This window comes from Erythrolamprus reginae, chromosome 3 (genome assembly GCF_031021105.1).
Source record: "Erythrolamprus reginae isolate rEryReg1 chromosome 3, rEryReg1.hap1, whole genome shotgun sequence".
In the NCBI taxonomy this organism is placed as follows: Eukaryota; Metazoa; Chordata; class Lepidosauria; order Squamata; family Dipsadidae; genus Erythrolamprus; species Erythrolamprus reginae.
The window spans coordinates 135,041,587-135,065,461 of record NC_091952.1 but is presented as its reverse complement, the minus strand read 5'-3'; the positions used below and the strand labels follow the sequence as shown (position 1 = coordinate 135,065,461).

Genomic DNA, 23,875 nt, shown 5'->3' with positions numbered 1-23,875 from the left:
AGTATCCCAATTTCCACCGCTTGGTATAAGAATTAAAGGAACTAAAGTGGGGGGCACATGACAAGGATTTTGTTATTTGCTATCTAACACTGTTATTTTGTATTTTAATTTGACTTGTTGTCTATGTTCAGGTATACTGTATGTTGGAATCTAGGAAAACTTTTGTCCTATGGTTGTATGGATTGATTAGATAGCTTTTAACAATTCTAAACTGAAAAGATAACATACGGAAGGATGTCTGATACTATCTTGTGATAAGAAGTTGTTTCTTGGTGTTCTGGTTATTTGGTTATCTAAATTCAAACAAGCTTTGTGCTCGATTTACTATGCAAGGAGGGGTTGCTCTTATCTTTTCTTTAATTTTTCTTTCTTAGCTATAAAAAGAATTGTAAGGTGGGGCTCAAGGTTCTCTCTCCTTTTACATAGAGATCCCACTTTATCAGGGCACCATGATAAACTGCTTTTAAATCATCTTCTGACTCCGTTGCTTATTGGGAAGTTAAACCAAGGCAGAACCTAGGGCCAGATTTGGCTATTAAAAGATAGCAAAGTTTTGCTAGTAATTTGGAAATGTGGAAAGAGGGAATTGTAGTTGCTATTCATCTCAGCTTTCTCCCCAATACAGTGGAGGAATTGCCCACTCTTTCCTTCTACCAATTCTTGAACCTGGATGCTACTAAGGCAAGAACTATAGAAATTTTCATTTCTCATCCACAACTTTTCAGTTATCTTCCAAGCAAAGGTGAAGCTCTTTCTCCAGACTCTGCAAACAGACAAAATTAAGCAGTTCACCTCCTATGGACCTCATGAATATTTTACACTTAATTAGTCCCTGTGGTATTGCCAAAGTGAAGGGCAGTTTATTTATTCATTCATCTTTGTTGGTGACTTTGAATGGAAAGGTCTAGAAGAGCATTTTCTCTTGTGACCACCAAATTTGGAACATTGTCATTGGAGCCGGACTCTATCCTTTTGGAAACCTGGTTCTGCCAGTTGACTTGTTGCCATTAAGGGGATGCTCCATGCTGCAAATGACTGACAGGGTGTCATTGATTGACAGGGTGTCTTGTCTGACAGGGTGTCAAATGACAGCTATCAAATGTCAGTGGAGACAAGACACCACTCATATCTTCTCTGTTGTCTTGGTCTTTAGTCCCTATTTCTTATTAATTTTAATTGTTTTTATACTTACGTTTTTATCATTTAGTAAGCTACCCAGTCACTTCAATAGTGAGATGGGCAACATATAAATATAATAGAACAAATTTAAAAATAAAGCCATTGTTTTTTCAATTTAAAAAAAATCCCTTGTATTTCTTTTCAGAGGCATGTGCCTTTCTTAATCTCTGGTCGTCTATCAGATGCCTGGGAGCTTGAGGTTTCTCAACATAATATCACCAGTTCCTAGCACTGCACTGTTATGGATAGAAAGCACCAATGTTGTTCCTGGGATATGTTGGAACCATTCTCTCAGCTTAGGAATCTCAGCCCCAAGTACTTTTACCATCACTGGACCATTTAGGCCTTTCCTTTCCACATCTTCTCTAATTCTTTCTTTCTGAAGAAAGACCTAGAGAGGATGTGCATGCGTGGAAGCAAAAAACCTCACTGAAGTATATGCGCACATGAATCCCCGTGTGAGATTTTGATACCTGCACAGGTGCAGGAAGCAAAATTTTGCTTGAATGAGTGCTCGCTCACGACAGCCATGGAGCTACGGCAATTAGCCGAACCAGTACTTGCAGGTTCTGGAGCAGCTTCTGTTCCCCACTGTCAGCCCCTTTAGGAATACCAGAAAATCAATTCCACAGGGAGAACAGATCTATACTTTATTGAGATAGGTTATAACAACAGAATCTTGCAAGCCTGATTATGCTTCTCCTCTCCTCCCTTTCCCCCAAATAATTGGCTTGATTCTCTTCAGAATATTATTTCTCAGAACTTAAAATGCTCTCTTTAATTTAGGTAATATATCTTGCATATTTCTGACAGTTTATACTTTACACCCATGAATAGGCTGCCTTGCACATAATGTAATTGCAAATGTGACTCCGTTTGCAGAGATAGATGAACAAGTTAACCATGATAACATGTAAAACTTTTAGTGGGAAAGGCATACTGAATAACTGAATTTGGGGAATGGATTAAATAACTGAAATTATACGGTAGAATCCCAAATTTTGCCAGTTACCTTAATCTTCATCAGTGGTGGTTTTTCTCCACATGTTGGAAAAAAAATGAATGACTTCTTTGCTATTCATAGAATGAAACAACAGGACACTATAGAAGAAAACAATTAGGAAAACTAGATTGAAGGCATAAGAACAAAAAAAAAGTTTTAGCAGTTATCAATGTAAAGATAGCAATGCAAAAGAATTAAGGGGGATATCCCCAAAAGTATGTTCAGAAAGAAGCATGCAGGACACTAAAGAACAGAAAATTATAGGAATAGAACATTAACAAAAGTTCAGAGAGAAAACCAGGAAGTTAATAATATGGAAATCAATTTAAGAGACTCAATAGCAACAAAAGTACCACACACAAAAATAGTTGTCTTAAAATAAGCTTTTTCAATCAATGTCAAATAATTCCTCAGTTGAAAGGAATGAGTGTAATCAAGGTCAACAATTTTTTTTTTTTAAATGAATGTCAGCATGAAGTTTCTTTATAAAAGCTTGAGAAAAGCTTGGAATTAATAGAACCCAGAGCAATTGGATAAAGATATGGAAATACAATGCAGCCATCAAGAAAACTAGCCAGTCTCTTCAGTAATACAAGACTGCATACTGATTTGCAAGTATCACAAAGCATCATTCCAAAAGAAGTATATTACTCAGGACATTTACAGGAGAAAAATGATTCATTATATAGAACTTTTTTATATGTCTCAAACCATTATTTTGTGCTCCATCATTACCATAGTGATTTACAGATCATGTAATATAATTTGTCTAAGTGGTTTAGGAAAAGGTACATTATTACTTGAAGAGGATGCAATGTTTTCCAGTATTGTGCAAAGACATTTTTATTTTGTTCCCTGATATTATTTTGCTGCCTTGCTTTGTGTGATTGACCTTATTTGTATTGTACTTTAATACAATAAAATATTCCATGCTTTGGCACCTTTTTGTATCATAGAATGATATATAAGCCATACAAAACACATTTTAATGCACATATGTATATTCATATATATACATACTCCTTCATACCTCCATATGAATATGATACCTTGCCACAACAAACATTTTAAGTTATTTAGATCTTGAAACTGGAAAATTATTTGCAGGAGGTATGCTTTCATGGTACAGGTAGTCCTTTTAAGTGAATTTGGCTTCCCCATTGACTTTGCTGGTCAGGAAGTTGCAAAAAGTAATCACATAATCTTGGGACAACTATCATAAATACATGCCAGTTGCCAAGTATCCAAATTTTGATCATGTGCCCATGGGGATGCTGCAATGATTGTAAATATGAAAAATGGTCATAAGTCACTGTTTCCAGTGCCATTGTAACTTTGCATGGTGCCTAAACAAATAGCTGTAGGTTGAGAACTTCCTGCAATTTCTTTCTCATGCCAGTAGTTCTGCAGTGATAGTCATGTCTACTTAGAAAGCAATATTCATTCCTCTGCATTCAGTAATGCATAAGAAAGTTTCTTAGAGAATGGGATATAAAACGCAGCTGAAATAATAAACATGAGAGAGAAATGTCAGGGAGCCCTGAAACTATTGCTAAAGGCCTAGGCCCTAGATGAAGATTCAGGCCAACTGCGAGCTTCAAAGATAAGAAATGCTGCATTTTTGTCAGTTTAAAAAGTGGCCAGGCTAAACATACTGCATAGGAACCTCTCTGCTGTTAATGTTGCAGCAGAAAACATACTGCTTTGCCTGCAGTTGCATGAGTAAGAGCATTCGTTTTTGTCTATACTGTATTTTCAAAGTGTGGGAAATTTGTCTTTAACTGAATTAGCAGCTACTTTATTTCAGTAATTTACTAAGAGCTACATATTTGCAATAAAAAATAGGGTGTTTTTTTCTGGAATGCTTTTATAGAACAATAATGAGCAATAACAACAACACAGAACTTCAGAATCCCTTAAATTCAGTTGAAGAATGCTTTTTTAAACAGTGATATAGACTATACACTTCCTTCTTCCCTCCATAATTCTTCCCTCCACTAGTTTATCAATAGCTGTAGAAATCTATTTAAATTATAAATAACATCATCAATTACATTATATATATATACATACACACACGCGCACACACACTCACATACACACTCACTCACTCATATATACATTATTTGAAAAAACAGATGAAATACTGACAAGTATCTGATTTCATATAAGTTCCTTCGTAAGAGCAACAATGAAGTTTTTGCGTCTGATATTGACAGTGTAATTAATTCTTCACTTAAAGTCATTATGTTTGCCAGGCCCTCTGGATGCTCTTGATGGAACTGTGCATGTGCCTCCCTGGAGTTTGAGAGCAGGATGCACTTCAAAGCTATATACACAATACATTCCACTGAAATCGTACAGCTGCTAGCTTGGCTGTTATCCTGAAGCAGTGTCCACAAGGACGTTCATCTCCAAGTCAAGTACGGTGTTTGAGGATGATGGGAACTGCATGAGACAGAAATACACCATCTTTAGATCACTTATAAAAATAATAGTCAACTAACTAGTTAAACCCTAAAACACCTATCTCTTCTAGTCACTGGAAGTCATCTTTACAGTTACAATACTAAATTTACTTACTGTGGTAAGGCATGGCTTGCTTAACTATAATAATAATAATAATAATAATAATAATAATAATAATAATAATAATAATAATAATAATTTATTAGATTTGTATGCTGCCCCTCTCCGAGGACTATGATTACCTTAATGACTTATAACTAAATAGGTTAACATAATTAGGGTTTATAAAGCATTGCAGCTAAATTCCCCTAATAAAGTAAACTCCAGACAAGAAAATTACATAAACCTAGTTAATTATTCCTAGAAAGTGTTTAATTCTGGCTACACGGTTCCCATTTATTCTTAAAGCAGACACAATTCCACAAATCTGTGGAAGGAGCGGATCCGGCAGTTTTTAAAAAGACTAAAGGCTCGGTCCTGATTGGATAGCATGCAGAGCAATACCCACGTGACTACTGCCCCTCTCTCGCTAGTATGGAGAAAGGTAAGTTTTCTTTTTAACTATCAAGAATGTTATCGGACTATTTCAAAGTACTAACAGCAATGCAGAACATTTTATTTTTTATTTTATTGCACTTAGGATATCAAAAATAAATACACACCAATGATGATTAGCAGGACAACAACAGCAACCAAAGCCACAATTGCCTTCATCTGCAAATTAATACACAGAAAAGTATGTAATCAATTTCCAATTAATTGGGAATCAGACATAATTGATCAGCTTACTCCAAGTTGAATATCATGCTAATGAGTATGCTCAGATAATTCAAAGTGGTTAATAGTTTCAAAATAACCTAATCTGGCCTGACCTCAAGGGTCAAAATCATGTTAAACCAGAACGTTGATGCAGGTAGTTCCTGTTCAATAACTGTTCAAAGTTGTAATAGTGCTGAATAACCATTCCTTGCAGCATCTGATTGCAATCTAGGTATTTGGCAACCAGCTTGCAATTACAATTGCAGTCGCCCAATAATCATTTGAGAGATTAACTATTGACTTCCAACAAAGTCATTGAGAAAGCTGGAAGGAGGTTGCAAGCTGTGATCACATGACCACAGAACATTGTGACCATGTGTGAGATTCACCTAAATGGTGGGAATTGGGACTGCTGCAATTGCCACTGTAAGTCACTATCACATGCCATACTTTATGAACATGTTGCTTGGTGATGGAGTTGCCATTGCCAATTGCCATAGTTAATCAAGGCCTAGCTCTATTTATTAGGGCTATTCAACAATTTAGATCTGAAGGGGAAAAGTTTATTTAGAGCATATCAAGAGACTTATATCATATTAAGCAGCAAGTCTTTAAAAAAGCGTTATCTTTTCCTGTGCTTATTGGCTTGCCTGAACTCGGAAGCACCCTTCAAGCTGAGATCATGGGAGACATAATGTACTTTTAGATACTCTAAAGCAGTGTTTCCCAACCTTGGAAACTTGAAGATATCTGGACTTCAACTCCCAGAATTCCCCGAGTTGAAGTCCAAATATCTTCAAGTTCCCAAGGTTGGGAAACACTGCTCTAAAGTATGAATAAAATTCATAAATCAATAAAGCATGGTTGCTTTTAATCAGTAAATCAGAGTTTGTAATTTTACTACTGATTACTACAAGATAATGCAGTGATGGCGAATCTATGGCATAGGTGCTGGCACGTGAACCATTGCCTAGCTCAGCTCCAAATGTGCATGTGTGTGATGGCCAGCCGATTTTTGGCTTGCACAGAGCCTCTGGAAGGTTGTTTTTGGCTTCCAGAGAGCCTCCGGGGGGATGGGAGAGAGCGCTTTACCCTCCCCTGTTCTAGGGAAGCCTTTGGAGCCTGGGGAGGGTGAAACATGAGCCTGCTGGGCCCACCAGAAGTTGGGAAACAGGCCATTTCTGGCCTGCAGAGGGCCTCTGGGTGGTGGAAGAAGCTGTTTTCGCCCGTCCCCAAGCATTTAAATATGGATGTGGGCACTCGTGCATGCGCAATAGTGCACGCACACGTTCTTTCGGCACTTGAGGGAAAAAAGATTCACCATCACTGAGATAGTGTATGGACAGGTTTTGTGTGTGGTTTCTTGACATAACGTATTTTTCGGAGTATCAGACGCGGCTTAGTTTTTGGGGAGGAAAATAGGAGGGGGGGAAATCTGCCTAGCGTGCTTAGTCTGGTCAGCTTCAGATCTGGGAACATCATTAGCACCTTATTAAGGATGGAAAGATACTATTCCGAGCAAGTAATCTGAAAGCTGTAGTTCAGCAGTTCAAATCTCACCACCAGCTTAAGGTTGACATAGCCTTCCATCCTTCCAAGGTAGGTAAAATGGGGAGCCAGATTGTTGGGGGCAATATGCTGATTTTGTAGTCTTTATTTGCTTTTGCGACCTCTCTGTGGCAGTAGACCCTGGAGATCCCCTTGGTTCACTGAGGAACTCCGGGGGATGAAACGCCAGAAGAGATGTCTAGAGAAGCGTTGGAGGAGAAGTAAATTCGAATTTGATCAAATACGTGTAAAAGCTCATATGGAGATTTAAAAAGTGGCACTTAGGGCAACAAGATGCATGTATAATGTCGCTCTGATTGCATCTGGGGAATTCTACCCAGCTGCCCTGTTTAGGGTGACTCACTCCCTCCTTAATCAGGGGGGGAGTGGACGGACCCTTACAAGGTAGTGCTGAGGACTTTAACAAGTTTTTTGCAGACAAAATCGCTCAGATCTGGACAGACCTTGACTCCAGTTGGAATGCAGTGTCGGCTGACAACGAGTCAGGCAAGATGACAGGGGTCCGTCCTAGTCCATCTATATGGGAGGAGTTTGACCTGGTAACACTTGATGAAGTGGACAAGGCCATGGGAGCCGTGAGTTCTGCCACCTGTTTATTGGACCCGTGTCCCTCCTGGCTGGTTTCGGCCAGCAGAGGGGTGACATGGAGCTGGGTCCAGAAGATTACCAATGCTTCTTTGAGGGAGGGGTCCTTTCCGGCTCCCCACAAGGAGACACTCGTGCGCCCCCTCCTCAAGAAGCCTTTCCTGGATCCAGCTGTATTAAACAACTATCGTCTTGCCTCCAACCTTCCCTTTATGGGGAAGGTTGTTGAGAAGGTGGTGTCACTCTAGCTCCAACGGTCCTTGGATGAAGCCGGTTATCTAGGCCCACAACAGTCAGGATTCAAGCCTGGCTACAGCACAGAAACTGCTTTGGTCGCGCTGATGGATGATCTCTGGCGGGCCCGGGATAGGGGTTTATCCTCTATCCTGGTGCTCCTTGATCTTCCAGTGGGTTTTGATACCATCGACCATGGAATCCTTTTTTGCCAACTGGAGGGGTTGGGAGTGGGAGGCACCGTCTTATGGTGGTTCTCCTCCTACCTCTCCAGTCGGTATTAGTGGGGGGTCAGAGGTATACTCCTAGGTCCCTCCCTTGTGGAGTTCCTCAGGGGTCGGTCCTCTCCCCCCTGCTATTTAATATCTACATGAAACCGCTGGGTGAGATCATCCGAGGGCACGGGGTGAGTTGTCATCAGTATGCTGATGATACTCAGCTATACATCTCCACCCTGTGTCCACTCAGTGAAGCTGTGGAAGTGATGTGGCGGTGTCTGGGGGCTGTTAGGGTCTGGATGGGTGCTAACAGGCTCAGACTCAATCCTGACAAGATGGAGTGGCTGTGGGTTCTGCCTCCTAAGGACAACGTCCATTACCCTGGGGAGGGGGACTTTTGACCCCCTCACAGAGGGCCTGCAACCTGGACATCCTCCTCGATCCATAGCTGATATTGGCCCATCATCTTTCAGCTGTGGCAAGGGGGGCGTTCACCTAGGTTCACCTGGTGCACCAGTTGCAACCCTATCTGCACAGGGAATCTCTACTCACTCATGCCCTTATCACCTCGAGGTTCGACTACTACAATGCTCTCTACATGGGGCTACCTTTGAAGAGTGTTCGGAAACTTCAAATAATCCAGAATGCAGCCACACGAGCGATTATGGGCCTTCCAAGGCATGCCCATATTTCTCCAGCATTCCACGGATTGCATTGGCTGCCGATTGGCTTCTGGATGCAATTCAAAGTGTTGGTTATGACCTATAAAACCCTACATGGCATTGAACCAGATTACCTCCGGGACCGCCTTCTGCCGCAATATAGTCCCAGTGATTGGTTAGGTCCCACAGAGTCGGCCTTCTCCAGGTCCCGTCAACTAGACAATATTGCTTGGCGGGAAGAGCCTTCTCTGTGGGGGTCCCGGCCCTCTGGAATCAGCTCCCCCCTGAGATTCGCACTGCCCCTACCCTCCTCGCCTTCCATAAAAATTTAAATACCTAACTGTGCCGCCAGGATTGGGGCCATTAGACTCTAGTCCCCTGGCTGATGAGTATAGTATGTCTTGCTGTGTGAATGGGAATGAATGATTTTAAATATTATTAATATTGTTTTGATATGTTGTGATCTGCCATGAGTCCTCGGAGAGGGGCGGCATACAAATCCAATTAATAAGTAAATAATAACTGTGAACTGTTATCTAGAATCAATGTTGTTCAATTCTCACATGTAATCAGTATCTTTGATCAGTTGCTACCTTGATGTCATATGTTTCCGTACTCTATAAAAAGACTTGATTCTCCTTGTTAATAAATAAATATGGTACTAAAAATAAATACAGTATTTGCTTTGCCTGTATTATTTGATTTGTATTTTCATGTGCATGAAGATGCTCCTTTGCAAAGATAAGGGGATCAGATCCATGCTAAAATTGAGTTGCCTGATTTCTAGGCAACATAAAGTCAAGACTTGAGATATGAGATGAAGTGTTTTATATTTATTCATTAAGGAGAAGTGAAGAAATAATGAAACTTTATGAGAGTGAGAAGTTGCTTTCTTAGGGTTTTTAAAAACTTTTTTCTTTTTTGCATCTTTCTTTTCTCTGCTTTTTTTCCTCTTCAGTTGGTATTATCTTTTACTATTCTAACTAAAACTTTAATAAAAAATTATTTTAAAAGATAAAATTGAAAGGTATAGAAAGATAAAAGAAATAAACTGAATTGGTCAAATAAACACAATTATAATATTTAGGAAACAAAATAAGCCTTACCTTACAGCCTCGCCACCACATTTGTCTTCTGAGCTGTTTAGATCTGTTACTAAAAGCTGTTGCATTATCTGATAAGCTTTCTGCATCAGATAGAAACAGAGAAAGAGAATTGAACAGTTTACTATAGAGATAAGATGAAGTTTTTGCCTCTATTCTGATTTTTTTTAAAAACCAATCAAGGGTGTTGAACAGATACAGAGAATTCTGCACAATTTCTTTCCTTATAGGAAATCAAGCAAAACAACCAGGTTAGTTCTAGATAGTTCTTGTTCAGCAAGTGATGAACTAGGGTTTAAAAATGGGACTCTGCGGTTGCAACTGTCTGTGTTTCTGCAGTCACTGCATGACTGCAATTCAGATGAAGAGAGATTGGTTTGCAATTACAAGTTCATAGAAATCTGTGCTCACGTATTTGCCATTTGCAACCTTCAGTACTGGCTTTTAACAAGCAAAGTCAATAGGGAAAGCAGCAAAAGATTGTGAATGGCAATCAGGATGCTGTAAACATGCAGGATTTGTCTACAACAGCAACTGGAATGGCCAGAACATAAATCAGTTGGTCATGAAACATTGCATCTTGCTCCTGCATTGTTTAGCAATGGAGTTTTCAATCCCAATTACCATTGGCAAGCAAGGACTACATGTAGTCTATATTACTAACAAGCTCTCCTATAAATCAGTAGTTCTGTAATTACAATGTTTGAAAATGAAGACAAAGTTGTTTAGAAGAACTTGAATTAGGAGACATTGCTACTTATTTACTGGTTGTCATATCTTGATGAGTTATTGTGGATTATTTTAATCTATTCCATTTTAAGTTTTAATTTTCAGTACTTACTATTACCATTTATTATTTATTTATTTATTTATTATTTGGATTTGTATGCCGCCCCTCTCCGAAAACTCGGGGCGGCTCACAACAAGTGAAAAAACAATCCAATACATTGATCCAATTAATTAAAATATTATAAATTTAAGAAAAACCCTTATACTAACATACACACACACAAGCATACCATATATAAATTCAACGTGCCCAGGGGAAGATGTTTAGTTTCCCCATGCCTGACGGCAAAGGTGGGTTTTGAGGAGTTTACGGAAGGCAGGAAGAGTAGGGGCAGTTCTGATCTCCGGGGGGAGTTGGTTCCAGAGAGTCGGTGCCGCCACAGAGAAGGCTCTCCCCCTGGGGCCCGCCAACCGCCATTGTTTAGTTGACAGGACCCGGAAGAGGCCCACTCTGTGGGACCTAATCGGTCGCTGGGATTCATGCGGCAGAAGGCGGTCTCGGAGATATTCTGGTCCAGTGCCATGAAGGGCTTTAAAGGTCATAACCAACACTTTGAATTGTGACCGGAAACTGATCGGCAGCCAATGCAGGCTGCGGAGTGATGGTGAAACATGGGCATACCTGGGTAAGTCCATGACTGCTCTCGCAGCTGCATTCTGCACGATCTGAAGTTTCCGAACACTTTTCAAAGGTAGCCCCACGTAGAGAGCATTACAGTAGTCGAACCTCGAGGTGATGAGGGCATGAGTGACTGTGAGCAATGAGTCCCGGTCCAGGTAGGGCCGCAACTGGTGCACCAGGCGAACCTGGGCAAACGCCCCCCTCGCCACAGCTGAAAGATGGTTCTCTAATGTGAGCTGTGGATCGAGGAGGACGCCCAAGTTGCGGACCCTCTCTGAGGGGGTCAGTAATTCCCCCCCCAGGGTAATGGACGGACAGATGGGATTGTCCTTGGGAGGCAAAACCCACAGCCACTCCGTCTTATCCGGGTTGAGCTTGAGTCTGTTGACACCCATCCAGGCCCCAACAGCCTCCAGGCACCGGCACATCACTTCCACCGCTTCGTTGACTGGGCATGGGGTGGAGATGTAAAGCTGGGTATCATCGCCATATTGATGATACCTCACCCCATGTCCTTGGATGATCTCACCCAGCGGTTTCATGTAGATGTTAAATAGCAAGGGGGAGAGGACCGACCCCTGAGGTACTCCACAAGGGAGAGACCTCGGAGTCGACCTCTGACCCCCCACTAACACCGACTGCGACCGGCCAGAGAGGTAGGAGGAGAACCACTGAAGCACAGTGCCTCCCACCCCCAACCCCTCCAACCGGTGCAGAAGGATACCATGGTCGATGGTATCGAAAGCCGCTGAGAGATCGAGGAGCACCAGGACAGAGGATAAACCCCTGTCCCGGGCCCGCCAGAGATCATCCATCAACGCGACCAAAGCGGTTTCCGTGCTGTAACCGGGCCTGAAGCCCGACTGCTGGGGACCTAGATAATCGGCTTCTTCCAAGGACCGCTGGAGCTGGAGTGCCACCACCTTCTCGACAACCTTCCCCATGAAGGGAAGGTTGGAGACTGGACGATAGTTGTTGAGTACGGCTGGGTCCAGGGAAGGCTTCTTGAGGAGGGGGCGCACAAGCGCTTCTTTATAGAGTGATGGAAAAACTCCCCTCCCCAAGGAAGCGTTGGTAATCTCCTGGGCCCAGCTCCGTGTCACCTCCCTGCTGGCCGAGACCAACCAGGAGGGACACGGATCCAGTAGACAGGTGGCGGAACTCACAGCTCCAATGGCCTTGTCCACTTCATCAGGTGTCACCAGATCAAACTCTTCCCAGACAGGTGGACAAGTACGTGCCCCAGTCACCTCGACTGACTCATTGTCAGTCGACTCTGTTTTACAATTGGAGTCGAGGTCGGCCCGGATCTGAGCGACTTTATCAGCGAAAAACGTGTTAAACTCCTCGGCACTACTCTGCAAGGGCTCCCCAACTCCCCCCTGGTTAAGAAGGGAGCGGGTCACCCTAAACAGAGCGGCCGGGCGGGATTCCGCTGATGCAATCAAGGCGGCATGGTACGCGCATCTTGCCGCCTTGAGCGCCACTTTGTAAGTCTTAATAAAAGCTCTTACAAGTGTTCGATCAGATTCAGACCTGCTCTTCCTCCATCGCTTCTCTAGACGTCTCTTTTGGCGTTTCAACTCCCGGAGCTCCTCGTTGAACCATGGAGCTCTATGGGGTCTAGCGCCACGGAGAGGTCGCAAAGGCGCAATCCGGTCAAGAGCCTCCGCAGCAGCCGTATTCCAGGCCTCCGCAAGAGACTCCGCCGAACTGTGGATGAGTGCCTCTGGAATAACCCCAAGCGCCGTCTGAAAGCCCTCTGGGTCCATCAGGCGTCTAGGGCGGAACATCTTGATTGGTTCCGCCTCCCTGCGGGGAAGGATTGGAGCCAGGAAGTCAAGCCGTAGTAGAAAATGGTCTGACCATGACAAAGGCACTACTTCTAAGCCCCTTAGTCTCAGACCATTACTCAATTGCTCGGAAAGGAATACCATGTCAGGTGCGTGCCCCCCCTCATGAGTCGGACCCCGTACTACTTGAGTCAGGTCCATGGCTGTCATGGTGGCCATGAACTCCTGTGCCAACCCAGAGGTTTCGCCGAGTGACGGCAGGTTGAAGTCCCCCAAGACAATAAGTCTGGGGAACTCCACCGCCAACCCGGCTACCTCCTCGAGTAGCACAGGCAGGGCTTTTGACATGCAGCTGGGAGGCAGGTACATGAGAAATAAGCCCACCTGAACCCCTAAGTCCAACTTCATCAAGAGTGACTCGCAACCCGCAATTTCCGGAGCAATGAGTCCACGTAGACAAAGGCTCTCCCTGGCTATAATAGCCACTCCTCCCCCCCCTTCCCTGGGGTCGAGGTTGATGCCATATCTGAAACCCAGCTGGGCAAATTTCAGAGAGAGGAACACCTCCCTCTGGGCCCAGCCAGGTTTCAGTAATACATGCCAGGTCGGCCTCCTCATCCAGGATCAGATCCCGGATGAGGAGAGCTTTATTTACCACCGACCTGGCATTAAGCAGCAGCAACCTGAGTCCAGGACCAGAGTTACACTCATCACCAGTACCCAAGATTGGGCTCACAGAGCCAGAACAAGGGACCGTTATTAAGCAACGGTCTCTCGTTCCCCTGGAACGGCTAACTCTGTGACCCCTGCCATATCTGCCTCTCCCCAGCAACACAGGGATATTCCGGCCCTCTGCCGCCCCAGAGATCAATGCCCCTTCCTCTCCTGTCTCCCGAGCGTCAGGTGGGCCAAATCTATCACTCATACTACTGTCGCTCATCCCATCCATACCATACTCCCCCCCACCCCAACCATTACACTCATACCAATCATTCATTCCATGCACAACATTGAATCTACTCCAATCATCCATTAATTAGAGACCCCCCCAATGTTAAAAAAGGATTAAATTAATAATAGATAAAAATGCTGATAAAATATGACATAATATAAATACATATAAATAAAAATAGAAAATTTCACAAGATTAATATAGTATAAAATAGTATAAAATAGTAAAAATTGTATAAAATCAGTTCTTAATATTAATTATTAGCTAATCATCGGTTAATCAGTCGGCCCAGGTGTAGTGTCTTTGTAGGTCTTCAATATAACTTAGATCTTAAAAAGTCTTAAAAGGCTGCTATTGTTTTTTCCAGCCGGTCCACTAGGGGGCATGGATCTTCTGTAAAGTGCATAGAAGCCAGGAGGGGGGGGGGAGGGGCGGGACAAACCAAGATAGTCATTTGCAAAGTTACTATAAGCAATGTCCCTGGCCAATTGGCCATATTGGTCCCAAGCAACCAGTCCCATCCTTCACACTCTCCTCAGTGATTCCATCGTCCAGCAAGCCCGTCTCCACAGTCTTTCCCACCTAATCTTCCCTTGGCACCAGCAGCTCTCACCCGCTGGTGCCATGCAGGAAGGGGGGGGCGGGGGGGTTACCATACCATGCATATGCATCAAAGACAAATTCCTTGTGTGTCCAATCATACTTGGCCAATAAAGAATTCTATTCTATTGTTTTGTTCTATTCAATTCAATGAATGTTTTAGTGTACTTGACACTACAAGTCACCAAGAGTTTTTTAATTGCTGTGGATGGGAATGTAACAAATAAAGGAGGTCATTTACAGAATTGCATCTTAATAATAAAAGGCATAATCAAGGTAGTATGTCTCATAATGCCCTCTAGCGGGCTGTAAACTGCAACTGTAAGGGAGCACTGATAAACAAGAGAAATGGCTCATCTGTAATTCAAGAATGGGAGGTCTATTTCCTATAATTAGCTGGTTTTTGTCTCTCTGCATTACATTTAGCAGCAAGGACTACCTTTTCATTAGATCTATGAGATATTCAGAGCCATTTTTCTTAGAGAGCATGGTAAACTGAATTTTTTAAAAAAGATTCTCCCATGAACAAGCCAGCTCTAAAAACAGACACAACACTATCACTGTTATGAACATAGGAATCCATACATGCAACAGGGAACTTAAGAAATAAGAACAGATAATGGAATCCAAGTATACTGGCATCAGGTAATACGAGAGACATGGTGTTCCTGGAACTCAGGTTCACCTTCTAAAAGGGAAGAGGAAAAGTACCAACCTGACTTATCTTGCAAATCATCCAGCCGCTCTCCTCTCTCTATCACCTTGGTGATATTTTCTTGCATGACATCAATAACTTCATCAACTTGGTTTTGAACTCTGGTTTAAAAATATACGTAAGGATGCATCACGTGACCAAGGAATATATAATCAATACCAGAAAATGCTACTGACTGATATCCTGCATGTGTAGTCTAGATGCTGAATGGGAATGATGGGAGTTGTAGCCCAATTTACTCAACAGCTCTGAATCTGAATTGAGTGTGATATAGTTAATATCAAATATTTTTAGTGTGCAAATTGTTAAAGAATGTACTGTAAATATTGTACAATTTGTTTTTCAAATAGGCATCTGAATTGATAATTTTCTGCCCAAATCCAATATTGAATCATGATTAAGGCAGAACTTGAACTAAACTCAACTTATTGAATAAATTGGAAAAGTTGCAAGCAAGCAAGTAAAGGGAATATTATAGTATGATACTAGTTAGATCCCCACTAACCACATCCTTTCTTGAATTCTCAAGCGAACATTTATGCCAACAATAGTTTCCAAAACAATGTTTTAGATATTCTGGCATCTTTGCAGGTAAGAATAAGAATTGTGACTAAAAAAAAGCATCAGAGTGGTTGTATGGAAGCAATACACACTGATCAAACAGCATCGATAACTAAACCAGTTATCAAATTTGCCTTCACATACCAAACAAGTTAAAACTAGGCCAAAATTTGATAGTTCAAACTCACATTCCTAGTGTTTAGTAACCCAGGTTCCAAACTGAGATAGATTGTTTCCTGTATACCATACCATCAAACACATCAATGATTATAACAGGCAAAAGAAATGCCAATTAGCAACATAATTGGACATTATTTCATTTCCTGTATTCCTCATCGCATAAAGCTGTGTTAGCTAATAGAGTGTCACATCTTCTATTGACACTACAAGAGATTCTTGGCATGTCGGGGAAAAGAATACAATTAAAGCATAAAATAAGATAATATTCTTAACAGGGTAGAGTTTCTTGTCTTTAATAGCTGATATGGGAATACATAGTATCCCATTTCCTTTGCCTTTTCTGTATATCATTGAGAGTGAAGGAATAAAAATTATGCATTTGGAACAGTCTAAGAATTACAGTCCTCTTCAGTTATAAAATATTTGCCCATATTCGATATATGTAAAAACAAACTTTCTTATATATGAAACAAGTTAAAAAAGAAGCAAAAAAGCAGTTAGTTACTGTCTTGTTTAGCAAATGTTCACAGTTATGACAGAGATATAACTCTGCAACTATTCCTTGCATTTAAAACCTTTGCAGGTCTGTAAAGCAAAGGAAAGAAATATCATAAGCACAGTCACAGATCAGCTAGCAGCCATTTCTCTTAATAACTGAGTTGTAACAACTAAACAAGAACTATAGTACCTGTATTTCTAGAAAGGTACAGATTCTTTCTTGTATTACAGTAAATATATAAGATGTTGGCTCAAGGAAAATAAACAGAACAATGTGGAGGATAGTTTTTCTAATCTTCAACAAAAAGAACTTCACCAAACCAAAACATACAACATAAATTCCAATTGTTACTCCTCTATAATGGGTAAAGTTGATTATTTCCCTAAATTTAATTGATTTTCTCTACCACTTTGAGTTTATTTATTTATATTCTCCTGTGAAATTGTATAGTGAAAAAAATGTATGCACAAATATAGAAAGAGGAACATTGTCTAAAAGATAAATAATTTTTAAAATATTAAAGTACTGAAAGAAATGTGACTTTTCTAAAAGACAATGTTCATTATTTTATGAGCAGACTTAGCTCTAGTCTAGGAAACAGTAATTCATTTCACCTAATAAAGTATAATCGCAGAAAAGCAGGACATGAAAATAAAGCAAAACTAGATTTTACTTGCCATCAAGTACTTACTGTCTGATCTTGTCATTCTTGGGTCCAAACCTTGGACCTGATGGCCCTCTCCTATAAAATAATTAAAGTTAAATTGTTACCTTTATCTCCCAAGATAGGGGCAAATTATATGGCTGATTAACAGATATTTGAAATTAGAAAGCATTATATATTCAGAAGAAACAGCCCACTCCTGGAAGCTATGTAAAGACATCTGGCAGAGTTTTCAGCCTTACATTGAAGAGTTTGTAGTAGCTCTTACTGACAATCAATCACAGTAAGTTGTGCAATACTTTGCCTGGTATTTATAAGGAACCCTTGAGATCAAAGCATATAGAACAGGCAGAAACAAATGGTGCAAGAGACCTAGGATTTGATAGTTATCTCTACTCTGCTTTGGAGACACTTACAAGAAAAAGTCCTCTTCTTCATCTGAATCTTCCTCTAGAAGATTTCTCTGCAAACAAGAGGAATGATACATCTATTTTTAAAAAGGTTCTAGTAAAGTGTATTTTCATTCAAAAAGAAATTTCAAAATAATATTTCTAGACAGACTCATCAATCAATACAGTACAACTTTTGTCAGAGTATAATGACACTGACACATTGTATGGCAATAGTCCCAACCTTTTTGGTATCTGGAACCAGTTTTGTGGAAGACCATTTTTCCATGGGCTGGCAGTGAGGAAGGAATGCACAATCTAGATCACTCTTATGAGCAGTTTATGGTAAGGTTTTGCACCCTATGAGAATCCAATGCCCAATGATCTGAGATGGAGCTGAGGCGGTGATATGTGCCCTGGGGAGTAGCTGCAAATACTGATTAAACTTCCCTTGCTCACCTCCTGCTCACCTCCAACTATCCATCCCAGTAAGTGGTCCATGGCCTGGGGGTTGGGGACCACTGATACATAGTATCTGATACCCACAAAAGACAATACAAGACAGAATTATTAGGTCTTTCTTTTGAATAAATGTTATCGTGAATAAACCCATCCACACATACGCCTACCTTCACATTTTTAATCAGAATGCCATGAAAAATGAGTTACCATAAATAAAATTACCTGCATTGCTATGGTGTTTTGGTTAAAAATCTGAGGACTTATTTGTGAATGGACTTGTGAGTAGAAATGGGAAATATGTGTACTTTTAAAAACAATTACTATATATACACCCAAGGATAAGTACATTCATGGATAAGCAAACCCATTTTGGATGTAATGGTTGCACCTAAAATTCTTGGTGTATCTGCAAGGGTATCTAGTGCTCTGAAAAACTGTTTTGAAAGGTAAAAATAATTAAGAGTGTCAATCTTGGTTTTGTCAAATACTTTATATAGTTTTGTTTTCATGATTTAAAACAATATACAATCTGTTTCATTGCTTTTGCTTAATATTTATAGTTTGTTTTGCCAGAATTTCAATCTTTCCCCCTATGATCTTAAAAAAGATTCCTTGGGTGAGGAGAAACTATCAACAGTTATCTCAATCTAACAGTACAAAATGTATACAACTCCCCTAATACTGTCTCATATTAAAGTGAAGACTTATTTCATCATTCAACCAGTGGAGGTTTAAATGGCCCCAGCAGGTCATGTATCATCAAGGTCACAAATACAGAAAAGGGTTGATCTGAGTTCCAACAATTTGAGAAACAACAGGCATGGAAATGAAAGTAGATAAGTAGGTACTGCCTCAGTGGGAAAGTAACAGGGACATGAAAGGAGCCTCCTTGGGCATCACCTGGGCAACAGAGATTTCACTGGCTAACCCTTACAACTCAGAAGCAACTTGGCAGATGTTTTAGACACAAATGTAGTAGCAATATCAGTTCTGAATTTGTTAAAGAGCTGCTTTCTTTAAATATTATACAAATCCTAGCAATTACTGTATTTTAGAGAATCTTCTATTTAAAATATGCCACAATAATTATCCCCTTATGCACTCACCCTCTCACTTTTGACTGACCCAGTAACATCATCATCATTGAGGTGGCGCTTGAATTTTGGAGGCATGTTTTCATAACAGTGCTATCTTTTTGTCCTAGTAGAAAAAAAAGACATGCTAGTGATGGCTAAACTTTTGGTAGCCACGTGCTGAAAGTGTGCATGCACCCATAATGCAATGCATGAGGCCCCACACATGCTGCACCCACCCACATATATGCGTGACCCCATCCCCCCCGGCATGGGCGCCCCACCTCGTGCATGTATGCACATCTCTCGCATGCCCCTCGCCTGCATGGCAGAGACCCCAAAACCAGCTGGAGGCAAACACACATTGGAGCTGAGCTGGGGTGATGACTTGCGTGCCCGCAGAGAGAGCTCTGCATGACACCTGTGGCATAGGTTTGCCATCCTAGCTCTAGTAATTTTATCAGATTTTAATAAGAATTTAATGCCTGTGTAACACTACAATACAAATTATTACATAAAAGCAATATGAGGTTTGGAAATTTCCCGTATACTTTGAAGTATCATTTTATAATTCATGAATAGATTATTTTTAAACCACTGCTGAAATATTATTCAAATCAAGGATTAATTAAGTTCAGATTGTAAAATATATCCCTTTTTTACCTATATAATGCATATTAATTAAATCCCCATTATTTCCTAAAGCCTTTCATGCATGCACAAGATGTTTTGATTAAAAGATTTTAAAATATCATAGGTATTGGTTCTGGTCCTATGAATGGAAGAGATATAAAGGTTATTTCAAAATAATATCCTCTATCCACAAATAAGAAAATATGCAACAATTCTTTAATTAGCAAAACTTTCAAAGGCTAAGAAAAAAAGTGATTTTCTATATACTCTTCAAAACTGAAAACAAAAGCCTTTTCAATCTACCCACTAGTTCCAACTATGTTTTTGTACACACAGAGACACCCTTAAACACTGGAGCTAAGGCTATTTTTCAATCAGATTATTTGATAAATTTCATTTTCCAAAATGGTCAGATATTTTAAGGAAATGTACAACGCCCAAAAGTAACACTTTTTCTACCAATACTTCTCAGGACCATGTACGCAGAATAGGCCTTTGATCTATTTCAAGGGTCCCCCCACCAAAAAATTCTAATGATGCATCAAAATACCATTTACAAAATATAGTCATCATCCCGTTTTGGATACTTAGATTCAGTGAAAAGACAGCACTGTGATTTGCTCACTTACAGGTATCTCACCATAGAAAGGAAAACATACTGTGTGTGTGGTTTTTTTGACATACTATGGCCAAACTCAGGGGTGACTTAAAACAGGGGTCTCCAACTGTGTCAACTTTAATACTTGTGGAATTCAACTCCCAGAACTCTGGGAGTTGAAGTCCACAAGCAAAGTTGGCTTAGGAACTCTGGGAGTTGAAGTCCACAAGTCTTAAAGTTGCCAAGGTTAGAGACCTCAGACTTAAAAGACACACCCATTTTTCAATCTGAAGCTTAAGTATGGAGGCTATCCAGAAAGTAGGGTTATGAGATGCATAGCTCTTGTGTGGCATATTCGCGGGGGAAGTTGGTATTACTATCATGTAGCGAGAATCCAGCGGAAGTGAACGAGCAGTGGCAGTGGACAGTCGATCATCGACTGGTGTTCTGGTGAAGGTTAGAGATGAGCGTCCTCATTTCATTTCCCTCCAAGTGCGAAGTGCGCACTGTAATATGCTATCTGAATGCTAAGGGCATGAATGCTGCTGTGATGGGTGCCCAAGATTTGTGCGCGATGGGTGCCCAAGATTTTTCTCGCCGACTGCTGAGTTTGAATTTTTTGGCTGAAAGAGAATGGGTATGGCACAGCTGCATTGATTTCCATTTGCTGTCTGGAGTATGGTGATAAGCCCAAGTTTCATCTCCTGTCACTATTGTTTCGTTTTATGCATGGTTTGTCTGGGATGTATGACTGTTTTTATATTAAGGGTTTTAAACTGTTTTTTAACTATTGGATTTGTACTGTGTTTTGTTGTTGTGAGCCACCCTGAGTCTCCAGAGAGGGGCGGCATACAAATCTAATTAGTAGTAATAATAATAATAATAATAATAATAATAATATCCGGTTGAGAAAAGCCTCACTTTCAATCTCGAAATGGTCCGAAATTCTTGGGCGGCACTGTCAATTTTTGTCAATTTAGCTGCCCCGAGTCTGTGGAGAGGGGCAGCATACAAATTTAATAAATTATTATTATTAAATTATTTGTGCAGTAAGCATCTTGGCAACCCATAACAGCAACCTTCATACCCTTAGCATTCAGGCAGCATATTACAGTGCACACTTCGAACTTGGAAGGAACCGGAATGAGGATGCTCATCTCTAATTTTCACACCAGTCGATCTACTGACTACTGGCACTGCTCGTTCTCTTCTGCTGGCACAAGATGTAATATCAACTTCCCCCACAAGTATTCCTTGTGAGGTAACCTTATTTTCTGGATAACCCTCATAGGTTCAGGAACTCCATCTTCCTTAATTTGCGCTGCCAGCGTGGAATGCAGCCTGACTGCTTCTTCTGTCCAATGGTCATTACACCTGCTTCTATCATTCTTCTGTACACAAGCCAGGTACTCAAGCCTATTCCTATGACTTTTTACACACATTTCTATCACATCCCACCTCTTTTAATAATAATAATAATTATTATTATTTATTAGATTTGTATGCCGCCCCCTCCGAAGACTCGGGGCGGCTCACAACAAGCGATAAAACAATATTGTACAGGCACAAATCTAATATTAAGAAAAAACTAAAAACCCTATCAATTTAAAAAACCAAACCAAACTTTTAACATGCTTTTAAAAAAATCTAGCTCACCCGCCCCTCAACTTAAAAGCGGTGTCCCCCAAGGTAGCGTACTGGGACCTACGCTCTTCATTCTCTACATCAACGACCTTTGCGATCTCATCACAAGCAACTGTGTTCTTTTTGCAGATGATGTAAAACTCTTCAACACCACTGATAACACAATTACTCTACAAAAAGACCTAGACTCAGTTTCTGACTGGTCCAACACATGGCAACTCCAAATCCCAACCAGCAAATGCTCTGTCCTACACATCGGCAAAAAGAATCGGAACTTCAAATACAAACTTAATAAACAAATTATCACAGATAACCCTACTCGGTCAAGGACCTCAGAATACTAATAACTAAAGATCTAAGTGCCAAAGCCCACTGCAACATCGCTAAGAAGGCCTCAAGAGTTGTTAATCTAATCCTACGTAGCTTCTGCTCTGGAAATCTCACACTACTTACCAGAGCTTACAAAACTTTCGCCAGACCCATCCTCAAATACAGCTCATCTGTTTGGAACCCATATCGCATCTCAGACATTAACACCCTTGAAAATGTTCAAAGATACTTCACCAGAAGAGCCCTTCACTCCTCTACTCAAAACAGAATACCCTACGACACTAGACTTTCAACCCTGGGTCTTGAAAACTTAGAACTACGACACCTTAAACATGATCTAAGTATTGTCCACAAGATCATATGCTGCAATGTTTTGCCTGTCAAAGACTACTTCAGCTTCAACTACAACAACACAAGAGCACACAACAGATTCAAGCTTAATATTAACCGCTCCAAACTTGACTGTAAAAAATATGACTCTAGTAACCGGGTTGTCGAAGCGTGGAACTCATTATCGGGCTCTGTAGTATCATCCCCTAACCCGCAGCACTTTACCCTTAGACTATCCATGGTTGACCTACCCAGATTCCTAAGAGGTCTAGCAGTGTTTCCCAACCTTGGCAAAAACTGTACTAGAATGCCTTCAGTCTCCTGTCCTATAGTCTCTCCTATATCTCGTATTTCTTCTCTACTATATCCTCTATAATCTTCATTGTGTATTATTGGAATTGGATAAAATAAATAAATAAAAATAAAAGTTCACAGTGTCTCATTTCGAGAGTTTTTAAATAAACTGCCCCTCTAGGAGCCCTTTCCTTCCTCTCTCACTCCAGCTGCCCATCCCGCTCTTCCCATAAGGCCCCCCAGCGAAGGCACTCGTCCTCTCCGGGCTGCGCAGCCTTTTTGCCAGTTGTCTTTCCCTGTTGGCCATTTCGCCATTCCTGCCTCGTCGCCGGGATACTTGCTTTCTCTCCTTCCCAAAAGGGATCTTCGGCTTCCCACAAGCTCCCCACCCGTCCCGGCTCGAGGGCCTCCGCTTATTATCCTCCGTAACCCACCCACTCCGCCATCATCCCCGCGCGCTTGTATTTATTTCCTCGCTCACCTGTTTCCCTTTCAGGCCGGTGCGGAAATGGCCGGTCCAAGGAAGAGGAGGAGTTGTTGTTGTTGTCGTCGCCGTCAGCTGTTGCTCCATCGATTGCGCGGCGCGCCTGCTCAGGGGGTGGAGCCGAGCGCGATCGAGATGTCGATAAAGGCGCCGGTGACGTAGTCCCTCTCGGCTACAGCAGCAGCGATTGTCGCCCGCTGGATGGCGAGCAGCTCTGAAGCAGAAACGGGGTGGCCGGGCGGTGATAATGAGGTCTGCGACACCCAGTACCTTTCCTTGATAGCATGTAATCTTCCTTCTGACCCAGGGGTCTCCAATCTTCGCAACTTTTAGATTTGAATTCCTCAGCTAACTCCCAGAGGGAGTTGAAGTCCAGAAGCAAAGCTGGCTGAGGAACTCTGGGAGTTGAAGTCCACAAGTCTTAAAGTGGCCAAGGTTGGAGAACTCTGTTCTAACCCAGTGTTTCCCAACCTTGGCAACTT

General features: G+C 41.3%; 1 protein-coding gene across 4 annotated transcripts; it reads right to left on the bottom strand.

Moving 5' to 3' along the window:
- Positions 1 to 1,812: 1,812 nt before the first annotated feature.
- Positions 1,813 to 23,745, bottom strand: VAMP4 (vesicle associated membrane protein 4). Of its 4 annotated transcripts, none has more exons than XM_070746797.1 (8): positions 23,391 to 23,745; positions 19,114 to 19,207; positions 17,573 to 17,619; positions 17,184 to 17,234; positions 15,253 to 15,353; positions 9,785 to 9,864; positions 5,314 to 5,365; positions 1,813 to 4,630 (listed from the first exon to the last, which is right to left on the bottom strand). In XM_070746797.1, the coding sequence occupies exons 2-8, from the start codon at positions 19,177 to 19,179 to the stop codon at positions 4,602 to 4,604; spliced, it is 426 nt and encodes a 141-aa protein (XP_070602898.1). In that variant the 5' UTR covers positions 19,180 to 19,207; positions 23,391 to 23,745; the 3' UTR covers positions 1,813 to 4,601. The 4 variants fall into 4 exon arrangements, with proteins under 4 accessions (XP_070602898.1, XP_070602899.1, XP_070602900.1 ...); XM_070746798.1 differs by having other exon boundaries at positions 23,251 to 23,392; XM_070746799.1 differs by lacking the exon at positions 23,391 to 23,745 and adding an exon at positions 23,344 to 23,388.
- Positions 23,746 to 23,875: the final 130 nt, after the last annotated feature.

Bases quoted from the DNA above. Each gene is read 5' to 3' on its own strand.
- VAMP4 (XM_070746797.1), bottom strand. From the start codon at position 19,179: ATGCCTCCAAAATTCAAGCGCCACCTCAATGATGATGATGTTACTGGG. The intron at 9,865-15,252 runs GTTGGTACTTTT...TATCTGATGCAG, and splicing joins TGATTTGCAAGATAAGTCAG to AAAGCTTATCAGATAATGCA. The intron at 5,366-9,784 runs GTAAGGCTTATT...ATTAATTTGCAG, and splicing joins TGTGGTGGCGAGGCTGTAAG to ATGAAGGCAATTGTGGCTTT.